This window comes from Podarcis tiliguerta, assembly GCF_965153285.1.
Source record: "Podarcis tiliguerta genome assembly, chromosome: 3".
Taxonomy (NCBI): domain Eukaryota; kingdom Metazoa; phylum Chordata; class Lepidosauria; order Squamata; family Lacertidae; genus Podarcis; species Podarcis tiliguerta.
In genome coordinates this window covers 118,018,766-118,039,001 of record NC_139536.1, presented here as the reverse complement: position 1 = coordinate 118,039,001, position 20,236 = coordinate 118,018,766, and the positions used below count along the sequence as shown (strand labels likewise).

Sequence of the window (20,236 nt, the reverse complement as noted above, 5' to 3'; positions counted from 1 at the left end):
CCGCGCAGGGAAAGTAGGCGGCGACTAGGCGTCAAAGAACTTTTATGCTGGAAGAAGTTCAAGAAACGCCCACTGACGGATTCTGCCAGCGATTGAGACAGCCACGGGTGAGTGGCTGTCCGGACAGGAAAGGTTCACTCAGGCAACCCAGCCAGGTGTTGGCACCGATTTACTCACGAGAAACCCCTAGAACCATTACAAGACCACAAGTAAGTAAAAGGGAGAATGGGGCAACAAAGTTGCATCAAAGGGAGTTTATACCAGTTTGGTTTTTAATTGAAATGTAGTCTTGTGTGGGGTTTTTTAATTGTATTATACCAAATTTTTGGGATTTTAAAATTTACTCATAAGTTTGATAAATGTATTATAAGCAAGGACAACAAACAGCATCACATTTAGTAAGCAGACAAATGTTTTGTGAAAAAAATGTAGCATATGATTAAATAGCCTATAGTGTGGCTTGATTCAAAGGTCGTGTTCCATCACCAAACCTTGCTAGGTCAGCATGATACTAACAATCAGCTCACTTTGGGAAGCTCAACTATTCTAAGATAAATCCAGTATTTTTTCAAGATTGCCTATGAATGTAACAACAGTATTTGGATATTATAGCTCCATCTACACGTATGACAGCTTGGAAGATAAACAGATATTTTACTCAGTTCATGGTCAATTTATTTATATACCACATTTCCCACAAATATGTATGTGCTGAAAGCAGTTCACATAAAAATGTTTTAAGTACATTATTGAGATGTAATAAAAAATATAATCTCATTACAAAAGAATCCAGCATTAGCATTCATTAAAAGTTAAGTGAACATAAGTTCACCAATATTAAAAGCAAGGCTTTCCAATAACTTCCTATCCAAAAGTAGTCCAAAAGCTGATGATGCTAGTACCTGGCACCCCTCGACCTATGCCTCAAACCAAAAGCCCAGAAAGCCCATGGGCGTAGCCAGGATTTATTTTAGGGTGGGCAGGCATTTTGGGGGGGGGGGTGCAGAATGAGTTATATGCGACGCAGTCAGATAGTTAAGTATTTTTATTTATTTACTTGATAATAATAATAATAATAAATTTTATTTATATCCCGCCCTCCCCAGCCGAAGCTGGGCTCAGGGCGGCTAACAACAATCAAAATAATCCAGCATTCTAAAAACATTCATTATAAAATTAATTAAAATCAAATTGATGAAAACCATTAAGCAAACTTCTGTGCAGATTGCCAGAGGGGGTCAGGCTGCGCCCTGACCAAAGGCTGCTGACAGGTCTAGAAGAATCAGCAGCCCTGACCCGCCTCGATCCAGCTGCGTGCGGAGATCATCTGTTAGGGGGGATAGCTACCTCCCCCGCCCTCCCTGGCTACAGAATTCTTCTGGGAGGCTCTCAGGCCTGGAGCGTGGGGCAAGGCAGACAAAAGCAGTCATTGCCAAATGGCACACACAGAGTCTTTCTCCCCTCACAGTTCTGGAAGCAGGTTCCTCATGAAGGCTCATTGTAGAAACACAAGTGCAATGTGCTTGACTTTTATATATATATATATATATATATATATATATATATATAAAGTTTTATGTACAAGGAGTCCTCAATTTACACAGGGCTTACATTCTGGGGATCACATCTAAAGCTAAAATTGGTCACAGTAAATGGCGAGTGGGATTGCCAAAGTCTTTTCCCCCAGATGCCCATCCATTTCTGTCCTCTTTAAAGAATAAAAATTTAAAAATAAAATTTTGCCAAGGGCATAAAGCTGAATGCACACAAGTTAAATGTGCATGAGCTGTGGGTTTACTATACAGTGGTGCCCCGCAAGACGAATGCCTCGGAAGACGAAAAACTCGCAAGACGAAAGAGTTTTCCGTTTTCTGAGGTGCTTTGCAAGACGGATTTCCCTATGGGCTTGCTTCGCAAGACGAAACGTCTTGCGCCTTTTTTTAAAAAACCGCCAATACATTCCTATGGGAAACTGTCAATACACATTGGTGCTTCGCAAGATGAAAAAACTCGTAGAACGAAAAAACTCGCAGAACGAATTAATTTCGTCTTGCGGGGCACCACTGTACACCACTTAGAAAATCTGAATATTAAAAAGTATATAAAGACCTAGATAAATAAATGAGCAAGCCAGCTGCTAGAATCCCTGAATACAGAGACCCAGAGCTCCTTATGAGTACACACTGCTCTTTTCAGCCCCAAAATACAAGGGGAAGAAAAGGGGAATCTTCCAAATAGCTCCCATGGCTGGAAGCCTGCAGATAAAATGTGGAGAAAAAGCTGAAAGAGCTTAGGTCATCACAGCTAGTCATGTGGTGAGCTTCTCCATAGTCTATGTGATGAGAGTCCTGTCCTTTTGAACTACTGGAGTGCACAGAGAGAGACAGAAATGAGTAATGATCAGCAGTTGTGACACATTACTCCTGGACCTGTCTGCATTGTGTCTGTTCCTAAATGTCTATAAATACCAAATGCGCTCAGGCTCTGTGGCCCCAAAACTATAATACTATTGATATATAAAAAGAATCAAGGCGACTTCTGGGTTGGTGCCTCCGGTAATGGCGGAATTCCTCTGATCGGGAGGAATTTGCCCCGTGGGAATCTGGGACTGGCCGCCACGGCAAAGGCAGAGACCCGCAAAAAATCTCAGGTGGGAGAAGCCTGTGAACGTGGGATTTGGCGGGCACCTTTTGCTCCTCCCCTACTCGCGGGGAAACCCGGTTTCAGGGATCCGGAGTGGCGTGGGGTGAGCGACGTGGTGCTTCGAATCGTCTGCTTCTTCCATGGAGCGAAGCCGCATAGCTGTTGCCGGAGAGCACTGACTTTTTCCTGTGGACAATTTGACTTGAAAGTAACTACCTATGAGTAGAGCTGAAGCAGGAGGATTGGATTTTTAAACATTTAATTTGATATCGAAACGGGGAGGTTCAATACAGGAAGTCCGCCTTCCCCTTTTGTAAATAGACTGAAGCAATGAGGCTGCAAGCTGAAGTCTTGGAAAGCCTTTTGTAAAGGACTAAATTTCCATCGGCAAAGAACATTAAACCCCCCGTGGAGGCAGGAGAAGGGGGGGGGAGTTGTGGGTTGAGTGTGCCTGTAGGAGAGAGTGATGAGAGTTGAAATACAGCCGCTCTGACCCTGGAAACGGACTGCTAGCAGGACTGATGTTTTATGGAATGTTCACTGACAGCGTTTAGAACGTTCACTGACAGCTAGCTAAACAAGAGAGAAATACATTGTTTCTACTGTCTCCGGCTGCTTTTAAAAAGGAGTAAAAGTAGCTGAAAATTGAAACTAACTTTCGATTGTTTGAACTGTGTTTTTTAAAAAAGGACATTACTGGCTAATATAAATAGAAACTGTTTCCCTCTAGTGGAAGTCTTTGAAACTGGTGGCTTTACAAGAGCTGGGCAAGGGGAATTTCCAGCTGCAAGATAAAAAACTGTGAGACGCTGGGACTGACCTTGAATCTTTTAGGTGTTATGGCAAATGGAAAGGAAAAAACAGATCAGTCAACTACTGAAAAAACTTTAAGGTCTGGGAAGACTTGGCAGCAACCCAGGAGGGGCTCAACATCAGGCCCTCCTGCTTATTCTGTTGCTGCTTCTGCAACAGTACATTCAAAACCAAAAGGAATGTCGACAGAAGAGGTCTTAGCGGTTCCATTAGGTAAGATAAATGATTCACTGGAACAGCTTAACAGGAAAACAGACGCGATAAATGCGAAAGTAGATGCTACAACTATTAAAATCGACTTAAATACAGAAAGTGTAAACAATCTGGGACAAAAGGTGAATACTAATACAGAAATCATCCAGAAATTGATACAGGAATCTACTTTGATATGGCAAACTGCAGAGGAAGCCAGGGAGAAAGCCGTTGCTGCTGAATGTAAAGTAACACAACTGGAGAGGAGAGTCCCAGCCCTACAGAGGCAACTTGATGAACATAAGTTGACGCTTGCTATGATTGAACTTAAAGAAAAACAGACGAATTTGAGGATCAGAGCCCTACCTGAATTTGAGAAGGAAAGCTTGATAGACTTTCTCACACAGGAATTTGCTGACTTTGGGGGCTTGGACTTGGCTCAAGGAGAGTTTAGAATTGTGAGGGCCTTTAGACTTGGAAGAGGAGGGTAAAAAGAGAAGAATAGAATAAGAGATTGCTTGATCACCCTTCAAACTAAAGAAGAGAGAGATAGAATCTTGGGTTGGCATTACCAGAAGAATCTGGAAGTACAACAATCAAGAGTGGAAATTTTTAAAGATGTCCTGAAATATCTTTTGGATCTTAGGCCTAACTACGGAGATATTGTTGCCCTGCTGAGAAGGAATAAAATCATTTTTAGGTGGGAGTTTCTCCAAGGTCTATCTTTCAGCTTCAAAGGAAGGAAAATAAAAATAAGATCAGTAGAAGATAAAGTAAAGTTTTTGTATAAATACGAAGAAGATCTGCAGAAGGGACTTGGAAAAGACCCAAGATCATTGGATAGAAGATCACCAGATAGAGAACTAGAACAAAGAGCATAGAATCATAGAATCATAGAGTTGGAATAGACCACAAGGGCCATCGAGTCCAACCCCCTGCCAAGCAGGAAACACCATCAGAGCACTCCTGACATATGGTTGTCAAGCCTCTGCTTAAAGACCTCCAAAGAAGGAGACTCCACCACACCGTCCGTTAAGAGTTTGGGTGTAATCATCGATACCTCCCTCTCCATGGAGGCGCAGATTGCAGCTATAACAAAGGCGGCATTTTTTCATCTCCGCCAAGCTAAGCAGTTGGCTCCTTACCTCTCTCGCCCTGACCTAGCCACTGTGATCCACGCGACGGTCACCTCCAGACTGGGTTATTGTAACTCGCTCTACGTGGGGCTGCCCTTGAGACTGACCCAGAAACTCCAGCGGGTGCAGAATGCTGCGGCGAGACTCCTTACGGGGTCTTTGCTGCGAGATCACATTCATCCGGTACTATACCAGCTGCACTGGCTCCCGGTGGAGTACAGGATCAGGTGTAAGGTGCTGGTTTTAACCTTTAAAGCCCTATACGGCCTAGGACCCTCGTACCTACGGGACCGCCTCTCCTGGTATGTCCCACAGAGGACCTTAGGGTCTTCAAATAAAAACATCTTGGAGGTCCCAGGCACAGGGAGGTTAGGCTGGCCTCAACTAGAGCCAGGGCTTTCTCGGCTGCGGCTCCAATCTGGTGGAACGCTCTGTCACAAGAGACTAGGGCCCTGCGGGACTTGACATCTTTCCGCAGGGCCTGCAAGACAGAGCTGTTCCACCAGGCCTTTGGTCAGGGCGCAGCCTGACTCCCTCCTTTGGCAATCTCCACAGAACTTTAGCTTGATGGTTGCCAACAATTTGATTTTAATTAATTTTTATAATGAAATGTTTTTAGAATCTTGTACTATTTTATTGTTGTTAGCCGCCCTGAGCCCGGCTTCAGCTGGGGAGGGCGGGATATATATATATATATATACGAGTCCTATCCATGAAAGCTCTGTACAGGGGCTTCTGCTTATGCAGCAGGGCTTCCTCCTCCCTCTGTGTGCCCCTCGAAATTGGCCCTGCAGCCAGGGTGGGGGGCAGTCAGAAGAACCCTGGGAACAATAGGCAGCGGGGGGGGGGGATTGTTCTGTCTGGCAAACTGAAATGCTTGCACTACAGAACCATCAGAAGAGCGCATCACTGAATTCCTCCCAGTATTAGTAGTGTTTTTATTTTATAAAGTGCCTTCAATCTTCTAGGCACTGAAGTGATATAAAAAACAAGACAACCTCTCCCCACAGTTTTATAATCTTAAGGCGCACAATAATAAAAGTGATATAAATCCTGTTACCGGTTCTTAAGTTCCATAATGGCTTTTTACACAGATTTTACCAGATGCTATGGCACATGTCACCATTAGCGCTTCCAGTGTGTGCTCTTGGTGCCACAGGGTTAAGTATAAATAGATTAATAGAATATTAAAGGTAAAATAAGGTTAGAATGTGTTAAGATAATTATAGGACAGAAAACAGAGGAAGATGGAAAGGAATTGCTGAAACAATTGACAGAAGTGGAATACAAAAAGGGAGGTGCGAGGAGGTCGGTGAAATAAGTGAATGAAAGACAAGATATTGAAATTGTTTGAGTGTTTTAAACTGTTTTTGTTTGGATTTGTTAGTTTAATGTGTTAGTGTTATGTAGTGTCTTTGTATTGTATTGTATTGCTCTTTTTTGTTTTTGTTTTGTTTTGTAGTGTTTAAATTGTTCAAAAAGTAATAAATATAATTTAAAAAAAATAAATTAAAAAAATATCAAGGCAATGTATGCACAGTTAAATAACAAAGGATCTATTTTCATTATTTGGAACAGAATAGCTTACAACAGTTAATATTGGACAAGAAGGAAAATGAAATATGGCTTCATGTTTCAGAGAACAGAGAGAAGAGAAGTCCATTTTGAGGGTCAGTTAGAAAGTAAAACTAGCCTCTCCCAGAGGTAAGCTGAACTATGTAATAAACTCGTCTTTTATCATAGCATCCACAAGAAGGCAGCAGTACTGAGGCATCTGATCAAGGTCTGTATTTTAAAATGAGCGTAAAAATATATTTGCAAATGTTTGTAGGTTTCATGCCAGGCAAAGTCCAGCTGGCTAAGTACTCTGGCAGTGTTTCTCTTCCTGCTCTCCTGGACAAGAGCCCCCTTGATTTATAGCAGTAGCAAGAGACACGTTTCTCAAAGTTGTAAAAGGGAATTACAGGCTGGGAGCAAAGGTTATACTGACCCTACATATTACAGAATACAATCAAGCTGCAAAAACACTAATTAAGAGTTGGTAAATAGTAAGATTTATTGTTTAACAGAAAATAATACCATGTGCCTCCCATCAGATTCTAGCCATATTTTCCCAAGGTTTAAGGTATCCTGAGAAGGTTAAAGGGCAAAGAGCTAATGGGAAAAGCAGCTGGCTGGGAAAGGGGGGTGTAAAATGAAGAGGTTTTCTTTTTACTGAGTTTCTTTTACTTTGCAAAAGGCCTTTTCTTCTAAAAAGCTATGTTATGTATGAGATGAGAACCCAAGATCTCTGTTTAAGATAGAATTTAATACCATGAGCCATCTGTTTTAGCCATTTGTTTTGAAGGGGCAGCAGGGGCAAAAGGTGATCTGGTAATTAAGGTGCCTTGGCGAGGCAAATGTAAGATATATGGCTACTTGTCTGCCATTTATGGATAGAAGGAAATATAGCTCTTTGTCTCCCATAAAAGGTAATAGGAAATGGGTGTATCTTTTATGATTCGTTCTAGCAAACAGCCAATAGGAATTTCAACCAGGCTGATTGGACAGAGGCAGCCAAAGGAGGAGCAAGGGGCTGGACTGAGGAAATATAAGTGCTGGCCATCAGGGCTGGAGTGGGCAGAGCTTTGGTAACCATATACCACAGTGTCTCTCATTTATTTGTCTGACAAATAAATTATTATGTTAATTTCTCTATTGCTGCATTGAATATTTCATTCCAGCTAAGCGTTAACCACAAGCAGGGTGCTACAGTATAAACTGTACTATCCTGACATAACCCCTAGCAGCATTATATCTTACAGCGGCAGCCTGTGTCAGAAAAGCAACTGCTACAGAGGAAAGAAGATGGAAATCATTTTGGCTCTCCTGTTTACAGTGGTTCTAGGTTTTGTTGTCAAGCATATTTTCTTTCCATTCAGAAACGTCAATGAGCCGCCTTGTATCCTTGGCTGCATCCCTTGGTTCGGAGCTGCCTTCAGATTTGGGAAAGCTCCTCTGGAATTCATCAAACAAGCCAGACTCAAGGTAATAACTGTGGGAGCCAGGGATGGGGAGGGAGAATTAATGAATGAAACCATTTAGTACTGCACAGCGATTCCTCTTGCTGTTCTGGCTTCTGAGATTCAGAATATTTTTTTTTCTCTTGTTTTCCTCCTCCAAAAACTAGGTGCTTCTTAGAGCGAAAAATACGGTACTTTGCTTTTTACAATTTAATATGCTTTGTGTTAGCTGACTGTTATCAAACAATTTATATAGTCTGAATTACTATGATAGAATAACATGCTGAGAGAAATGCTAAAACACGTATTTGCTCTCTCTCTCTCTTGTGCTTTCAGAACAATGTGACTGTTTTTGTCTAACAGGACAGTTCCCCTTGAACAAGCCAAGTGTTAGGTTACTAAAGTTCATGTGTGCTTTTCAAGCTGTCCTGAAAGCTACTCAGTGTTGAAAGAATGCATTAAAATAGAATTCTACGAGAGTCTTATAAAATGAGTATTTTCAAGCACTATGTATACAAATGTGTTTTTTATAATAAATTTTGCAACTTCATTGTAATGCTGTCTGCTTTTTCCCCCTTTCACAACAGTATTGCTAAGAGATTTTAGATAATACTGTTTTCTGCATTTTCAATGCAGCCTTCAGTGCTGATGGCGTAAGTAGGCAGAATAACACCAGACATGTAAAAGTGGGAGGTCTCTCTCTTTCTCTCTGTACTCAAGTGATCCCCAAATTAGCAAAAAATGAAACCTAATAGGGAAAGGTACAACTGCATATGTTCCCACATGCAGGAAAGAGGTAGAAACAGAGTATAAACCACATCCATAGAGTGGGAAAGATTGTGCATAAGGAGGAAGGAGGAGGAGTAGCAGCAGAAACGCAGAGTGAAACTGGGTAGGAGAGGCAAGCAAGGACAGAGACCAGAGAGGAACTGAGGTTTGTGTGGAACACAAAGCACATTTAAATCAGAGCCATGGAGGGGAAAGGCTGTGTGCTCCCAGCCCAGCAAGGAATGACTGGCTGTGGCTGCCAGCTTGTCTTACTCTATTTCATCACAACAACCACACTTAGCATTTTGTTTTTTGTATATCTCCCACCCCAACTATTATCCTGCTGATCTTCAGAAATGGGTAACAGGGTTGTTATGTACTGAGTTGAATAGGATCCAAACTGCAGCAGTCTGATTGGTCCTAGAACAATAGGATCCAAATTGCAGCAGTCTGATTGGTCCTAGAACAATAGGATTCAGAATGCATCAGTCTGATTGGTCCTAGAACAATGCAGCAGTCTGATTGGTTGGTAGGAACCACCCAATCATGCTCCAGATAGAAGTGAATCCACAACCTGATTGGCTTACAGTAGAATTCCAGAATTAGCCAATCATGTGCAGCCCATTGTGTAAATAATGTATATAAAGCAGATACTTTGAGGGGACATTCATTCATTCCCCCTCACCACTATGAGCTGAATAAAGAGCATGAAATCACTCTGCGACTCTGAGTATATTTCACTGGCGACGAGGATGGGATCCCGCTGAGCTGACTGCCACACACAGCACCGCAGCACCGCCACCTGCCGCACCGCTGCCTCGCACCGTGTATCCAGGCTTCAGCTCCGGGACACAAGGAACTCAGAATGGCAACCGACAGCAGCTTCTCGTCGTTCAACCCAGCATCTGGAGACTGGGAAGCGTACGCCTCCCGTTTCACCTTCCTCCTAGAAGCCAAAGGGGTCACCGACGAAGAAGACGCCAAGAAGAGGGCGATATTCTTCAGCGTCTGCGGAGAGGAGACGTTTGAAATCGCCCGGGCTCTCCTTGCGCCTGAAGATGTTGCTACTGTTCCATACAAAACAATAATGGAACAGCTGAAGGGGCACTTTTCGCCGCAGCCCTCAGTGGTGGCTCGTCGAAATGCCTTCTATGCAAAGCGGCAAGCCCCTGGGGAAACCATAACTGGGTTTGTGACCTCTCTCCGCCAAGCCGCCCGGTTCTGCAATTTCTCAGAGCTGGAGAACATGCTTCGGGACCGCCTCGTCGGTGGCCTGGAGGATGAGAAGCTGCAACGATGCCTCTACGCTAAGAAGGACCTAACGTTCCAGGTCGCTCTGGAGGAGGCCCTGGCAACAGAAGCTGCGAAGAGGTCGACGCAAGAGGCACGGCCGAGCCTGCCACCCCAACTGAGGGTCCACCATGAAGACCTCACCGACGACTCAGGATCTGACAGGGAGGAGGTGCACCGAGTACAGCAGCGCACTCAAGCAACCCACATACTGCAGCTTCCTCGACGAGAAGGAGGGAACTGCGCAAGCTGTGGAGAAAGTCACGAGAGGAGGACCTGCCGTTTCCGCAACGCAGAATGCAGGCAGTGCAGAAAATCGGGACACATCGCCCGGGTGTGTCGAGCTCGGCCCACCCGACGCCAGGCATCAGATGACCAATCTAAGAGCCCCAGGGCCCAGGGCCCAATGCACCAAGGCAACTCGACGGAGCTCACGGACTTCCAGGTATACCAGTTGCCCCACCCCAACGTAGAGAAAATTTATGTAGAGGTACAGATAGAGGGGGCCCCATGCCGCATGGAGCTTGACACGGGTTCAACTCTATCCATAATCTCGGCAAGGACCTTAAGGAAACTGTGTCCTACTGGGGGTCCCAAACTCAGGCCGGCCCCATTCACCCTCCGGGACTTCCAGAAACGTAAGGTCCCCACAATGGGGGTGGGGACCTTCAGGGTGCAATACCGAGGGCGGACGCGGCAACTGGACTTGCTTGTAGTCAAGGGCCCCTACATTAGCTTACTGGGATTGGCATGGTTTGGACCACTGGGTCTAGCCATCTCCAGGGTGAACCACACTACCTTACAAGTGGACGTGGACGCCATATGCAAGGAATTTCCAGGGGTTTTCGATGGGAAATTGGGACAGTATACGGGCCCCCCCATTGCTCTACAGCTTGACCCCGCAGTACGACCGGTCAGGCTCAAGGCCCGCCGGGTCCCGTTCGCCTTGAAACCCCGTATTGACGAGAAATTGGACCGGCTCGTAGAGCAAGGAGTGCTGGAGCCAGTGCCTAATGCCCCCTGGGAAACCCCAATCGTCACGCCCGTCAAGCCTAATGGTTCGGTCCGCATCTGCGCAGACTACAAATGTACCATAAACAAGGCCCTCACGGCCCATGCATACCCACTGCCAGTGGTCAGCCATGTCCTTGCTACCCTGGCTGGGTTGAAAATGTTTGGCAAGCTGGACTTGGCCCAAGCATATCAACAGCTGCCAGTAGATGAGGCCACAGCAGAGGCACAGACGATTGTGACACACAGAGGAGCGTTCAGGGTAAAGCGGCTGCAATTCGGTGTCAGTGTGGCACCAGGCATCTTCCAGTATCTAATGGACTCGCTCCTTAAAGGGATTCCTGGCGTCACCCCCTTCTTCGATGATGTGTTGATTGCCGGGCCCACACCAGAGGAGTTTGAGGACCGCCTCCGCACCGTTCTGCACCGTTTCCAGACGGCGGGTCTCAAGGTGAAGCGGGAAAAATGTCTACTAGGAGTGCCTCAGGTGGACTTTCTGGGATTTATGGTGGACGCAGAAGGGGTCCACCCGACTGGGGACAAGGTACGGGCCATTTGTGATGCCCCAGCGCCCAAGAGCAAGACTGAACTTCAGGCCTTCTTGGGACTATTGAACTTTTACCATTCCTTCCTTCCCCACAAAGCGGCGGTAGCGGAGCCCCTACACAGACTTCTGGACAAGCGGGCCCCTTGGGTGTGGGGCCAGCGCCAGGAGGCTGCATTCCAGGCAGTCAAGGGCTTGCTTGTCTCAAACTCGGTCTTGGCACACTTCGACGAGAGGCTGCCGGTGGTGCTAGCATGTGACGCATCACCCTATGGCATTGGCGCTGTCCTGGGACACCAACTCCCGGATGGAAGAGAGGTACCAGTAGCATACTTTTCCCAGACACTCAGCGCAACCGAACGGAACTACTCACAAATAGACAAGGAGGGGCTGGCAATTGTGAAGGGAGTAAAAAAATTCCATGATTTCTTGTACGGGCGGCCCTTCACCGTGGTGACTGACCACAAGCCGTTGCTTGGCTTATTTGCCCCCGAAAAGCAGACCCCCCAAGTGCTGTCTCCTCGTGTCCTCAGGTGGTCAATTTTCCTTGCCAGCTACCAGTATGCACTGATTCACCGACCTGGGAAGGCGATGGGCCATGCGGACGCCCTCAGCAGGCTACCACTACCGGAAACAGGCCCCGACCCAGCACCTGCACAAGAGGTTATGAGCCTGGAGCTGCTTCCCGACCGCCCCATTCAGGCACAAGAAGTTGCACACCATTCCAAGAAAGACAGGGTCATCTCCCGGGTCCTGGACTGGGTGTGGAGGGGATGGCCCAGCAACAGCCCTGGGCCAGAATTCGCTGGCTACACAACCCGCAAACATGAACTGTCGGCCCACAAGGGGTACCTGTTATGGGGAAGCAGGGTCGTTGTTCCCCAGCCCCTCCGCAAAAGGGTCCTCACAGCCCTACACGAGACACACCCAGGGGTAGTAAGAATGAAGGCCCTGGCCAGGAGTTATGTGTGGTGGCCGGGGATCGACGGAGAGATAGAGGCCTGGGTCAAACACTGCCAGGCCTGCCAAGAATCCCGCCCAGATCCCCCAAGGGCCCCAGTCCAGTCCTGGGAGTCCGCCCGAGCACCATGGTCACGACTGCATGTGGACTTCGCTGGCCCCTTTCAGGGGAAAACATTCTTCATAGTGGTGGACTCCTACACCAAATGGCTGGAAGTCGCACTGGTACCGTCCACTTCTACGTCCGCAGCCATCCGGGTACTACGCAGGCTGTTTGCAACTCACGGGCTCCCTGACACTCTCGTCTCAGACAACGGGACTGCATTTACGTCAGGAGAATTCCAAACCTTCACAGCGCAGAACGCCATCCGCCACATCCGTTCGGCACCATTCCACCCTGCCACCAATGGCCAAGCAGAACGCATGGTGCGGACCACCAAGGACACCCTTCGCCGCATGACGCAAGGGGATTGGGAGTACCGCCTTGCCACATTCCTCCTAGCACAGCACAGCACCCCCAGCTCAATGACTGGCCAGAGCCCCGCTGAACTACTAATGGGTCGGCGCCTTGCAATCAGATTGGACCGCCTTCACCCCGATAGAGCTCAGGATGAGGTAGTGGTGGGGGAAGGCAGGAACCCCCGGACCTTCAAGGCCCAGGATCCAGTGTACGCAAAGAATTTTGGGGCAGGCCCAGCATGGGTACCCGCCACAGTCACCAGGGTCACTGGCCCCGTGTCATACGAGGTGCTAACGGATGGGGGGCAATGCTGGCGCCGCCACTGCGACCAGATACGGCGACGATTCCTGGGAGAAAACCAGGAGGAGGAAAGGTCAGAGGAGTCCCAAGGGAACAGAGCGGCAGTGAGGCCCATAGAGCAGGAGGGCCCAGCAGGAGAGGCAGAATCAGTAAATACAGAGAGGACCCGCGAGGCCGAAAGGACACCGGAACCAGAACCACGACTGAGTGAGCCGGTTGCGCCAGACCAAACCGGCCCATCACAGCCAGCATCCTTGGAACACGAGCCAGAACCTGAACCCCGGACCAGGGAACACCACAGGCCGCAACGCACACGTAGGCCGCCGGCATACCTCGAGGACTATGAATGCGACCTCCCGGGCAGGACTGGAACTTAGAGGGGAGGGGTGTTATGTACTGAGTTGAATAGGATCCAAACTGCAGCAGTCTGATTGGTCCTAGAACAATAGGATCCAAATTGCAGCAGTCTGATTGGTCCTAGAACAATAGGATTCAGAATGCATCAGTCTGATTGGTCCTAGAACAATGCAGCAGTCTGATTGGTTGGCAGGAACCACCCAATCATGCTCCAGATAGAAGTGAATCCACAACCTGATTGGCTTACAGTAGAATTCCAGAATTAGCCAATCATGTGCAGCCCATTGTGTAAATAATGTATATAAAGCAGATACTTTGAGGGGACATTCATTCATTCCTCCTCACCACTATGAGCTGAATAAAGAGCATGAAATCACTCTGCGACTCTGAGTATATTTCAAGGGTGGAGACACCTTATGGGTGCATTGCCTCCCCCTTGTTCAAAATCCATTCCCTAGAACAATGTTTCTCAACCTGTGTGCCGTGGTATGTTGGGGTGCCTTGAATGGTGGTCAGGTGTACTGCAGGCAACACTGGCCTCTGCCCCTGTTTCCTCCCCTCCCTCCTCTCATGCCCTCTTGCTTTTCTGCCTCCCAAAGGCTTGTGTGGCTGTTTGTTGCAGCAGCCCTGGCTATAAGCTCCCCAGGCAAATGAAGGAGGTGCTGGTTGCCAGGAACTGAGGCAGCCTTGGAGTAAGCAAGCAAGCAATTGGGTGAGGCAGCCCAGCCAGCCGGTCTACCAGCCCTTGCTGGTGGGAATAGATGGAAAAGTGGAAGGCTGGGCATGCAGGCAGGTGCCATGATTGCTTTTCTTGTGCTTGCTGTGTGCAATGTCTGCCTGGGAGCTGAGTTTCTGGTGCCGAAGGGGAGCCAATGGGCAGGACCCAATGGCTCCCCCTAAATGTAGTTGTATTAAACTACTTAACTTTTTTATTATAAAAATTACATACTGGTATTTTTATATGTAAAAGATTACATATAATCACATTACGTAACATTGTACCCTCTTATTTTATCTCTTTGGCTCAACTGAGCCTAATGACTTCCCTCCCGTCTGATGGTTTACAAAATTAAACTTTACATCTTTACATTTCGCTTTGTTTCCTATCCTTGTATCAGTACCTAAAATATTATATTACTCAACCTGTATAGGTAGCAATTTCATCTTACAGAACTTCAGATAACCCTGCTAGTGATGTTGATTGCTTACAGTTGTCTTTCAAATATAATATAAATTTGGAATGCTTGTTCTCGCTGGTTCCGGATTCTTCCTGCCAGTTCGCCAGTTCTGCAAAGTCCATCCGCTTCATCTGCCGCTCTTCTTTTGTTGGTAACTCCTGTTGTTTCCATCTTTAGACTAACAAAATTCTTGCTGCAGTTGTTGCATAGTCTATTCTTCCTGCAGTTATATATATATATATATATATATATATATATATATATATATTATTACTTAACTACTTAACTTTTTTAACACTATATTTTTCAGTATGGACCAGTATTCACAGTGTATATGCTGGGAAAACGATACACATTTGTAACTGATGAAGAAGGTTTTCAAGCATTTTGTATATCTAAAGATGTGGATTTTGAGCAGGCAGTGCAACAGTCTGTCCAGCGTACAGGTAGGTAAATGATATTTAATTTCAGTGGGGAAATGATTTCTTTCTATTTTAGTTGATAAAGGGTTGAAACATGTGAAGTGGGATATCTTTTTACTTTAATGTAGCTTTGGGGACTCCAGTTTTTACTGGAGCAATGTGCTGAGGGAGCAAGTATTTCTCTCTCTCTCTCACACACACACACACTCATTTTTTTAAAAAAATTATTTAATCATTTTTTCAATATAAACAGCAACCACAAAAAACACATACAACAAAAACCACAATAACACTAATAACACAATTTAACAATTCAGATTTGGATACACTGATATACCTATGACTACACCTTTTTAACAATATTTCCCCATCTCTCCTCCCCCTACTTCCCACCACTGTCCGCCTTATCGCTTAAGTCTTCCTTCCAGATTTCTTCATATTTATCCATTCTTAATTTGTGTCAATATGCAATTTGTTCGTATGTCGCTAGTCTGTCCATATTGTCAATCCATGTGCTCAATGGAATCTTTTTGCAGCTCTTCCAATTCATCAAAACAAGGTTTTTTTGCTTTTAATATGGCACAGTACATCCATTTTTTTTGACCCCTGGTAATCTGCCGCGTTTCCGGTATATAATTTAGAATTAAATTCAAATCCCCTAAATAACAATTTCTTTTTATTACTCTTGCTATATATATCCTCACCTCACACCAAAATGATCTTATCATCGGGCAGTTAATCATCATATGTACTAAGTTCGCATTTTTACTTCCACATCTCCAGCAGTTGTCTGCATTTGTTATTTTCTTCTGGTAAAGTTTTGCTGGAGTCCAATGGACTCTGAATATTATTTTCTGCTGAATAAGTCTTAAATCCACGGAGGCTATTTCTGTTGATTTTATACTTGACTCCCATTTATCATTTGTTATCTGTACCCCTAACTCTTCACTCCATTTTCATATTCTAAATCATATTTCTTTCTGTTGAGTAGGGTTTTATATATTGCAAGTGTAGAGTTCTTTGTTTTTGTTGCAGAGATTAAATCTTGTAGCAACATGGGTGTTTCCGATGCTGCTATAGCGTCAGGGCCAAACTGCCTTTCCAACATATGTTTCAATTGGATGTATTGCCATTGTGTTTCACTGGTTAATCCATACTTTACTTGCAAGGTCTTATATTCCACAAATTTGTAATTTTCATCAATTAATTGATTCAACGTCAAAATACCTTTTTTCATCCAATTTTGCCAAATTATTACTTGATTTCCAATTTTTAATTTTGGGTTGGCCCAAATTGTTAATTTCTCATGCTGAAAGAGGTAATCCTTATTATTTTTATTTATATTCATCCAATTTTTATAGGTGCTTTAATAGTCTCCAGGATAATAGGATATTTCATAAAATTGCAGCCCAGTTTAGACCACCCTACAAGAGGTTCAAAGAAACTCTATTTGAGAGTAGCCCAATTGGGATTCCTGCCAGCTCTCCAAACGTTAGTCTTACTCAGCAGGTAGGCTTGGTGATATAGTTCCAGATTTGGGAGACCAAAGCCACCTTCCTTAGTTGGAAGTTGCATTTTATGTAGTGATATTTTTGGTGGCTTTGTACCCCATAGGCATGATCTAATTAGTTGATTTATTTTTTGGAAGTAAAATTTGGGAATATGTATTGGTAATCCTCTGAGAATGTATAAAAACTTTGGAACAACATTCATTTTGAGGACATGAACCTTTCCCCAAAGGGAAAGGTTTAGAGGTCCCCACCTTTCAATATATATAAAAAAATCTCATTTATAATTTGATTCAAATTTAATTTTACAATTTGGTCTGTATCCAATGAAATCATTATACCCAAGTATTTAATAAAGTCTTTGCACATCCGAAATTGATGATTTCTATACAATGTAGCCCTTGGCCCAATTGGTAAAATCTCTGATTTTGTCCAATTTATAGAATATCCCGATATTCTGCCAAAGGTTTTTATTTTCTCCATAATTTTTGGAATTGTATCTTCTGGTTTTGTAATAAATAAAAGGATATCATCCGCAAATAATACAATTTTCTAATTATCTTCGTTGTGTTTTACACCCTTGATATGCTCATCCTGAATTATTGCTCTTGTCAATGGTTCCAGGCACAGATTAAATAATAACGGAGAAAGAGGACATCCTTGTCTCGTTCCTCGATTTAAACTAATCAAATTCGAAATTCTTCCATTTGTAATGACCCGGGACGTTGGGTTTTTATAAATCCTTTTTTATCCAATTACAGTATTCTATAGGGAAACCAAATTTACGTAACACACTCATGTTTTTCATTTCAAAATTATCCTTCCTCAGAGATGTTGCTAGCCTTACTAAAGACAGTTCCAGTAATACAGGCACTATACAGGTAAGAAGGCAACAATTTCAATCCTCGTCTGTGTTCATAAACATTAGCACTGCTTCCATTCCACTGCAGCTTGTTTCCACTAAATTTGTTGTTGTTGTTTAGTCATTTAGTTGTGTCCGACTCTTTGTGACCCCATGGACCAGAGCACACCAGGCTAATGTCTTCCACTGTCTCCCGCAGTTTTGTCAAATTCATGTTGGTAGTTTCGAGAACACTGTCCAACCATCTCATCCTCTGTCGCCCCCTTCTCCTTGTGCCCTCTATCTTTCCCAACATCAGGATCTTTGTGTGGACAGGCGGAGTCCCCCCAACCCCAGAGTGGAATAATGACTCAAGAAATGTGCTATGGGATTAAAATTGGCCACAACTTTATTAAGTTTTAGATGTAGGGAGACCTTGGCTCAGGCATTGGGCATTTACCCTTCTCAGTCCCCAGCCGGGGATCTGGGAGACTTCAGGGTTATCCAGAATATGTGGGGATTGGGCTGGCTCTGGAAAACATATGTTCAAGCAGAGAGCCCGCCCCCTGTTTTGCCGCCTTTGCAGGGGAAAGCAATGACAACCTTTTGGCGTATGGCTAATGCCTCTCCTCAAGACCCCTTTAATGGGGAACCCTGGGATCACTGCCGCAAGGGGGGCTTGGGTCACCGCTTCACACCCCCCCCCATTTAGGAAGATAGACTAAAGGATTCCACCCAAGGCCTGAAACCGCCAAAGTTGTGACATTTTTGCTACGGGAAAGGCAAAACCTGCCAATGCAGGAAAATTCCTTTCTGGCCCTTCAACAGTGAACCACGTACCTGTGGAGAAGAGGTTAACTTGCAAAAAAAGGCTTAACTGAGGGAGGGCAGGATGGGAAAAGCTCTGGAGCCAACTGACGCTTCGCAGGTATAAGATTCACTTTCTGTTGTGTGGGCAGGATGGTCCCTCCCCCTACCTGGCCGATCCCCTGGCAATGCCTCCCCAGGCAGGATTGGGCGATTGGCTGAGGTAGGCAGAGATCTCCAGGTATCCAGTCTGGGGAGGGTGAAGCCAGCCCATACTACCGGGAGCCTCACTGGGCTGCACGCAACCACACAAAAGGATCCGGGGGCTGCACGCAACCACACAAAAGGCATGTGGGGAGTGGTCATTTCCAGGGAGTCTTCTTTTCTCATGAGGTGGCCAAAGTATTGGAGCCTCAGCTTCAGGATCTGTCCTTCCAGTGAGCACTCAGGGCTGATTTCCTTCAGAATGGAGAGGTTTGATCTTCTTGCAGTTCATGGAACTCTCAAGAGTCTTCTCCAGCACCATAATTCAAAAGCATCAATTCTTCAGCGATCAGCCTTCTTTATGCCTGTGACATGATCCATGCCTGTGACATGATCCATGCGACGGTCACCTCCAGGCTTGACTACTGTAACTCGCTCTATGCGGGACTGCCCTTGAAACTGTCCCAGAAACTCCAGCTGCAGCGAGGCTCCTCACAGGGTCCTTGCCCTGGGAGCATATTCACCCAGTGCTTCACCAGCTGCACTGGCTCCCGGTGGAGTATAGTTTAAGGTGCTGGTTTTAACCTTTAAAGCCCTATGCAGCCTCGGACCCTTGTACTTGCGGGACTGCCTCTCCTGGTACGTTCCGCAGAGGACCCTAAGGTCCATGAATAATAATTAGCTTAAAGGTCCCGGGCCCTAAGGAAGCCAGACTATCCTCCGTCACTTTTTCAGTGACGGTTCCGACCTGGTGGAATGCTCTGTTCCATGAGACTAGGGCCCTGCAGGACTTGAGTTCCTTCTGCGGGGCCTGTAAGACAGAGCTATTCCACCTGGCCTTCAATTTGAATTAGCCTGAACCTCTATTCCCTTTTCTCTTTCCTCTTCTATGAAGAAACCCTTTCTGGGACCCCACATTTAAATTCTTCCCTGGTCTCCTTGCTGGCCCTTGTAGGACCAACTTGGCCAGTTAACCCTGGTGATCATTTGATGTCTACTGACTGGGTTCCCCCCCCAAAAAATGACTCCTGAATTTTTGAATTTTATTGATATTGATGCTGTATTTTATGTTGTATTTTATGCTGTTTTAAAGTCACATTTTAATCAATGTATTATATTTGCTGTTAGCCGCCCTGAGCCCGGTTTTGAAACCAGGAAATGTGGGGTATAAATAGAATTATTATTATTATTATTATTATTATTATTATTATTATTATTATTATTTGCCCAGCTCTCACTTCCATACATCACTACTGGGAACTAACTAACTCACTGGGAACTACTTACCTAACTCCCACATGCCACCTAACCCTGCGGAAAGCAGGATTTAACCCCCACCTATCAACTGATCACTATCTTCCCCACCCCAATGTAAAGGAAACATGCTGAACATGCCATTAATTACTTATTATTTGTGGACTTAACACACACTCCACAACAATGAATTCTGATCCTATTCACTTTACTGGTTCTAGAACACAGATAAATATGCAAACTACAGCAATATGCACTTCCATGTACACTTCCGTGACATACAGGTACCTGTATTTTTCCACTGGGGGGGGGGGGCATGAAATTTAGATGGAAGAAACAGTGTGGGAGTGCCATAGCATCAGACTCGGAGGAGTCTGCCATTCCTATATATGCCATTAAGAAATTCTCAGTTGCTTATTCACGCTATAATGAAGACCTATTTAGTGAAGACAAGGAAGCAGCCAACTTTACCAGGGCACATTATGTCAAGATTCTGTATCTACATATTTTTTATGTCTAATCAGAAAGAATTGCCTATTTTGAAAG

At 45.1% G+C, this 20,236-nt stretch overlaps 1 protein-coding gene across 4 annotated transcripts in view; it reads left to right on the top strand.

Annotated features, from left to right (window-relative positions):
• Positions 1-6,298: 6,298 nt before the first annotated feature.
• CYP39A1 (cytochrome P450 family 39 subfamily A member 1) overlaps positions 6,299-20,236 on the top strand; it is a 68,265-nt gene continuing 54,327 nt past the window's right edge. For all 4 annotated transcript variants that reach the window (XM_083435605.1, XM_083435608.1, XM_083435607.1 and 1 more), the window contains exons 1-3: positions 6,299-6,546; positions 7,526-7,811; positions 14,965-15,100. In XM_083435605.1, coding sequence (XP_083291731.1) covers positions 7,632-7,811; positions 14,965-15,100 — 316 coding nt within the window. In that variant the 5' untranslated portion in view covers positions 6,299-6,546; positions 7,526-7,631. The remainder of the gene's footprint in view (positions 6,547-7,525; positions 7,812-14,964; positions 15,101-20,236) is intronic.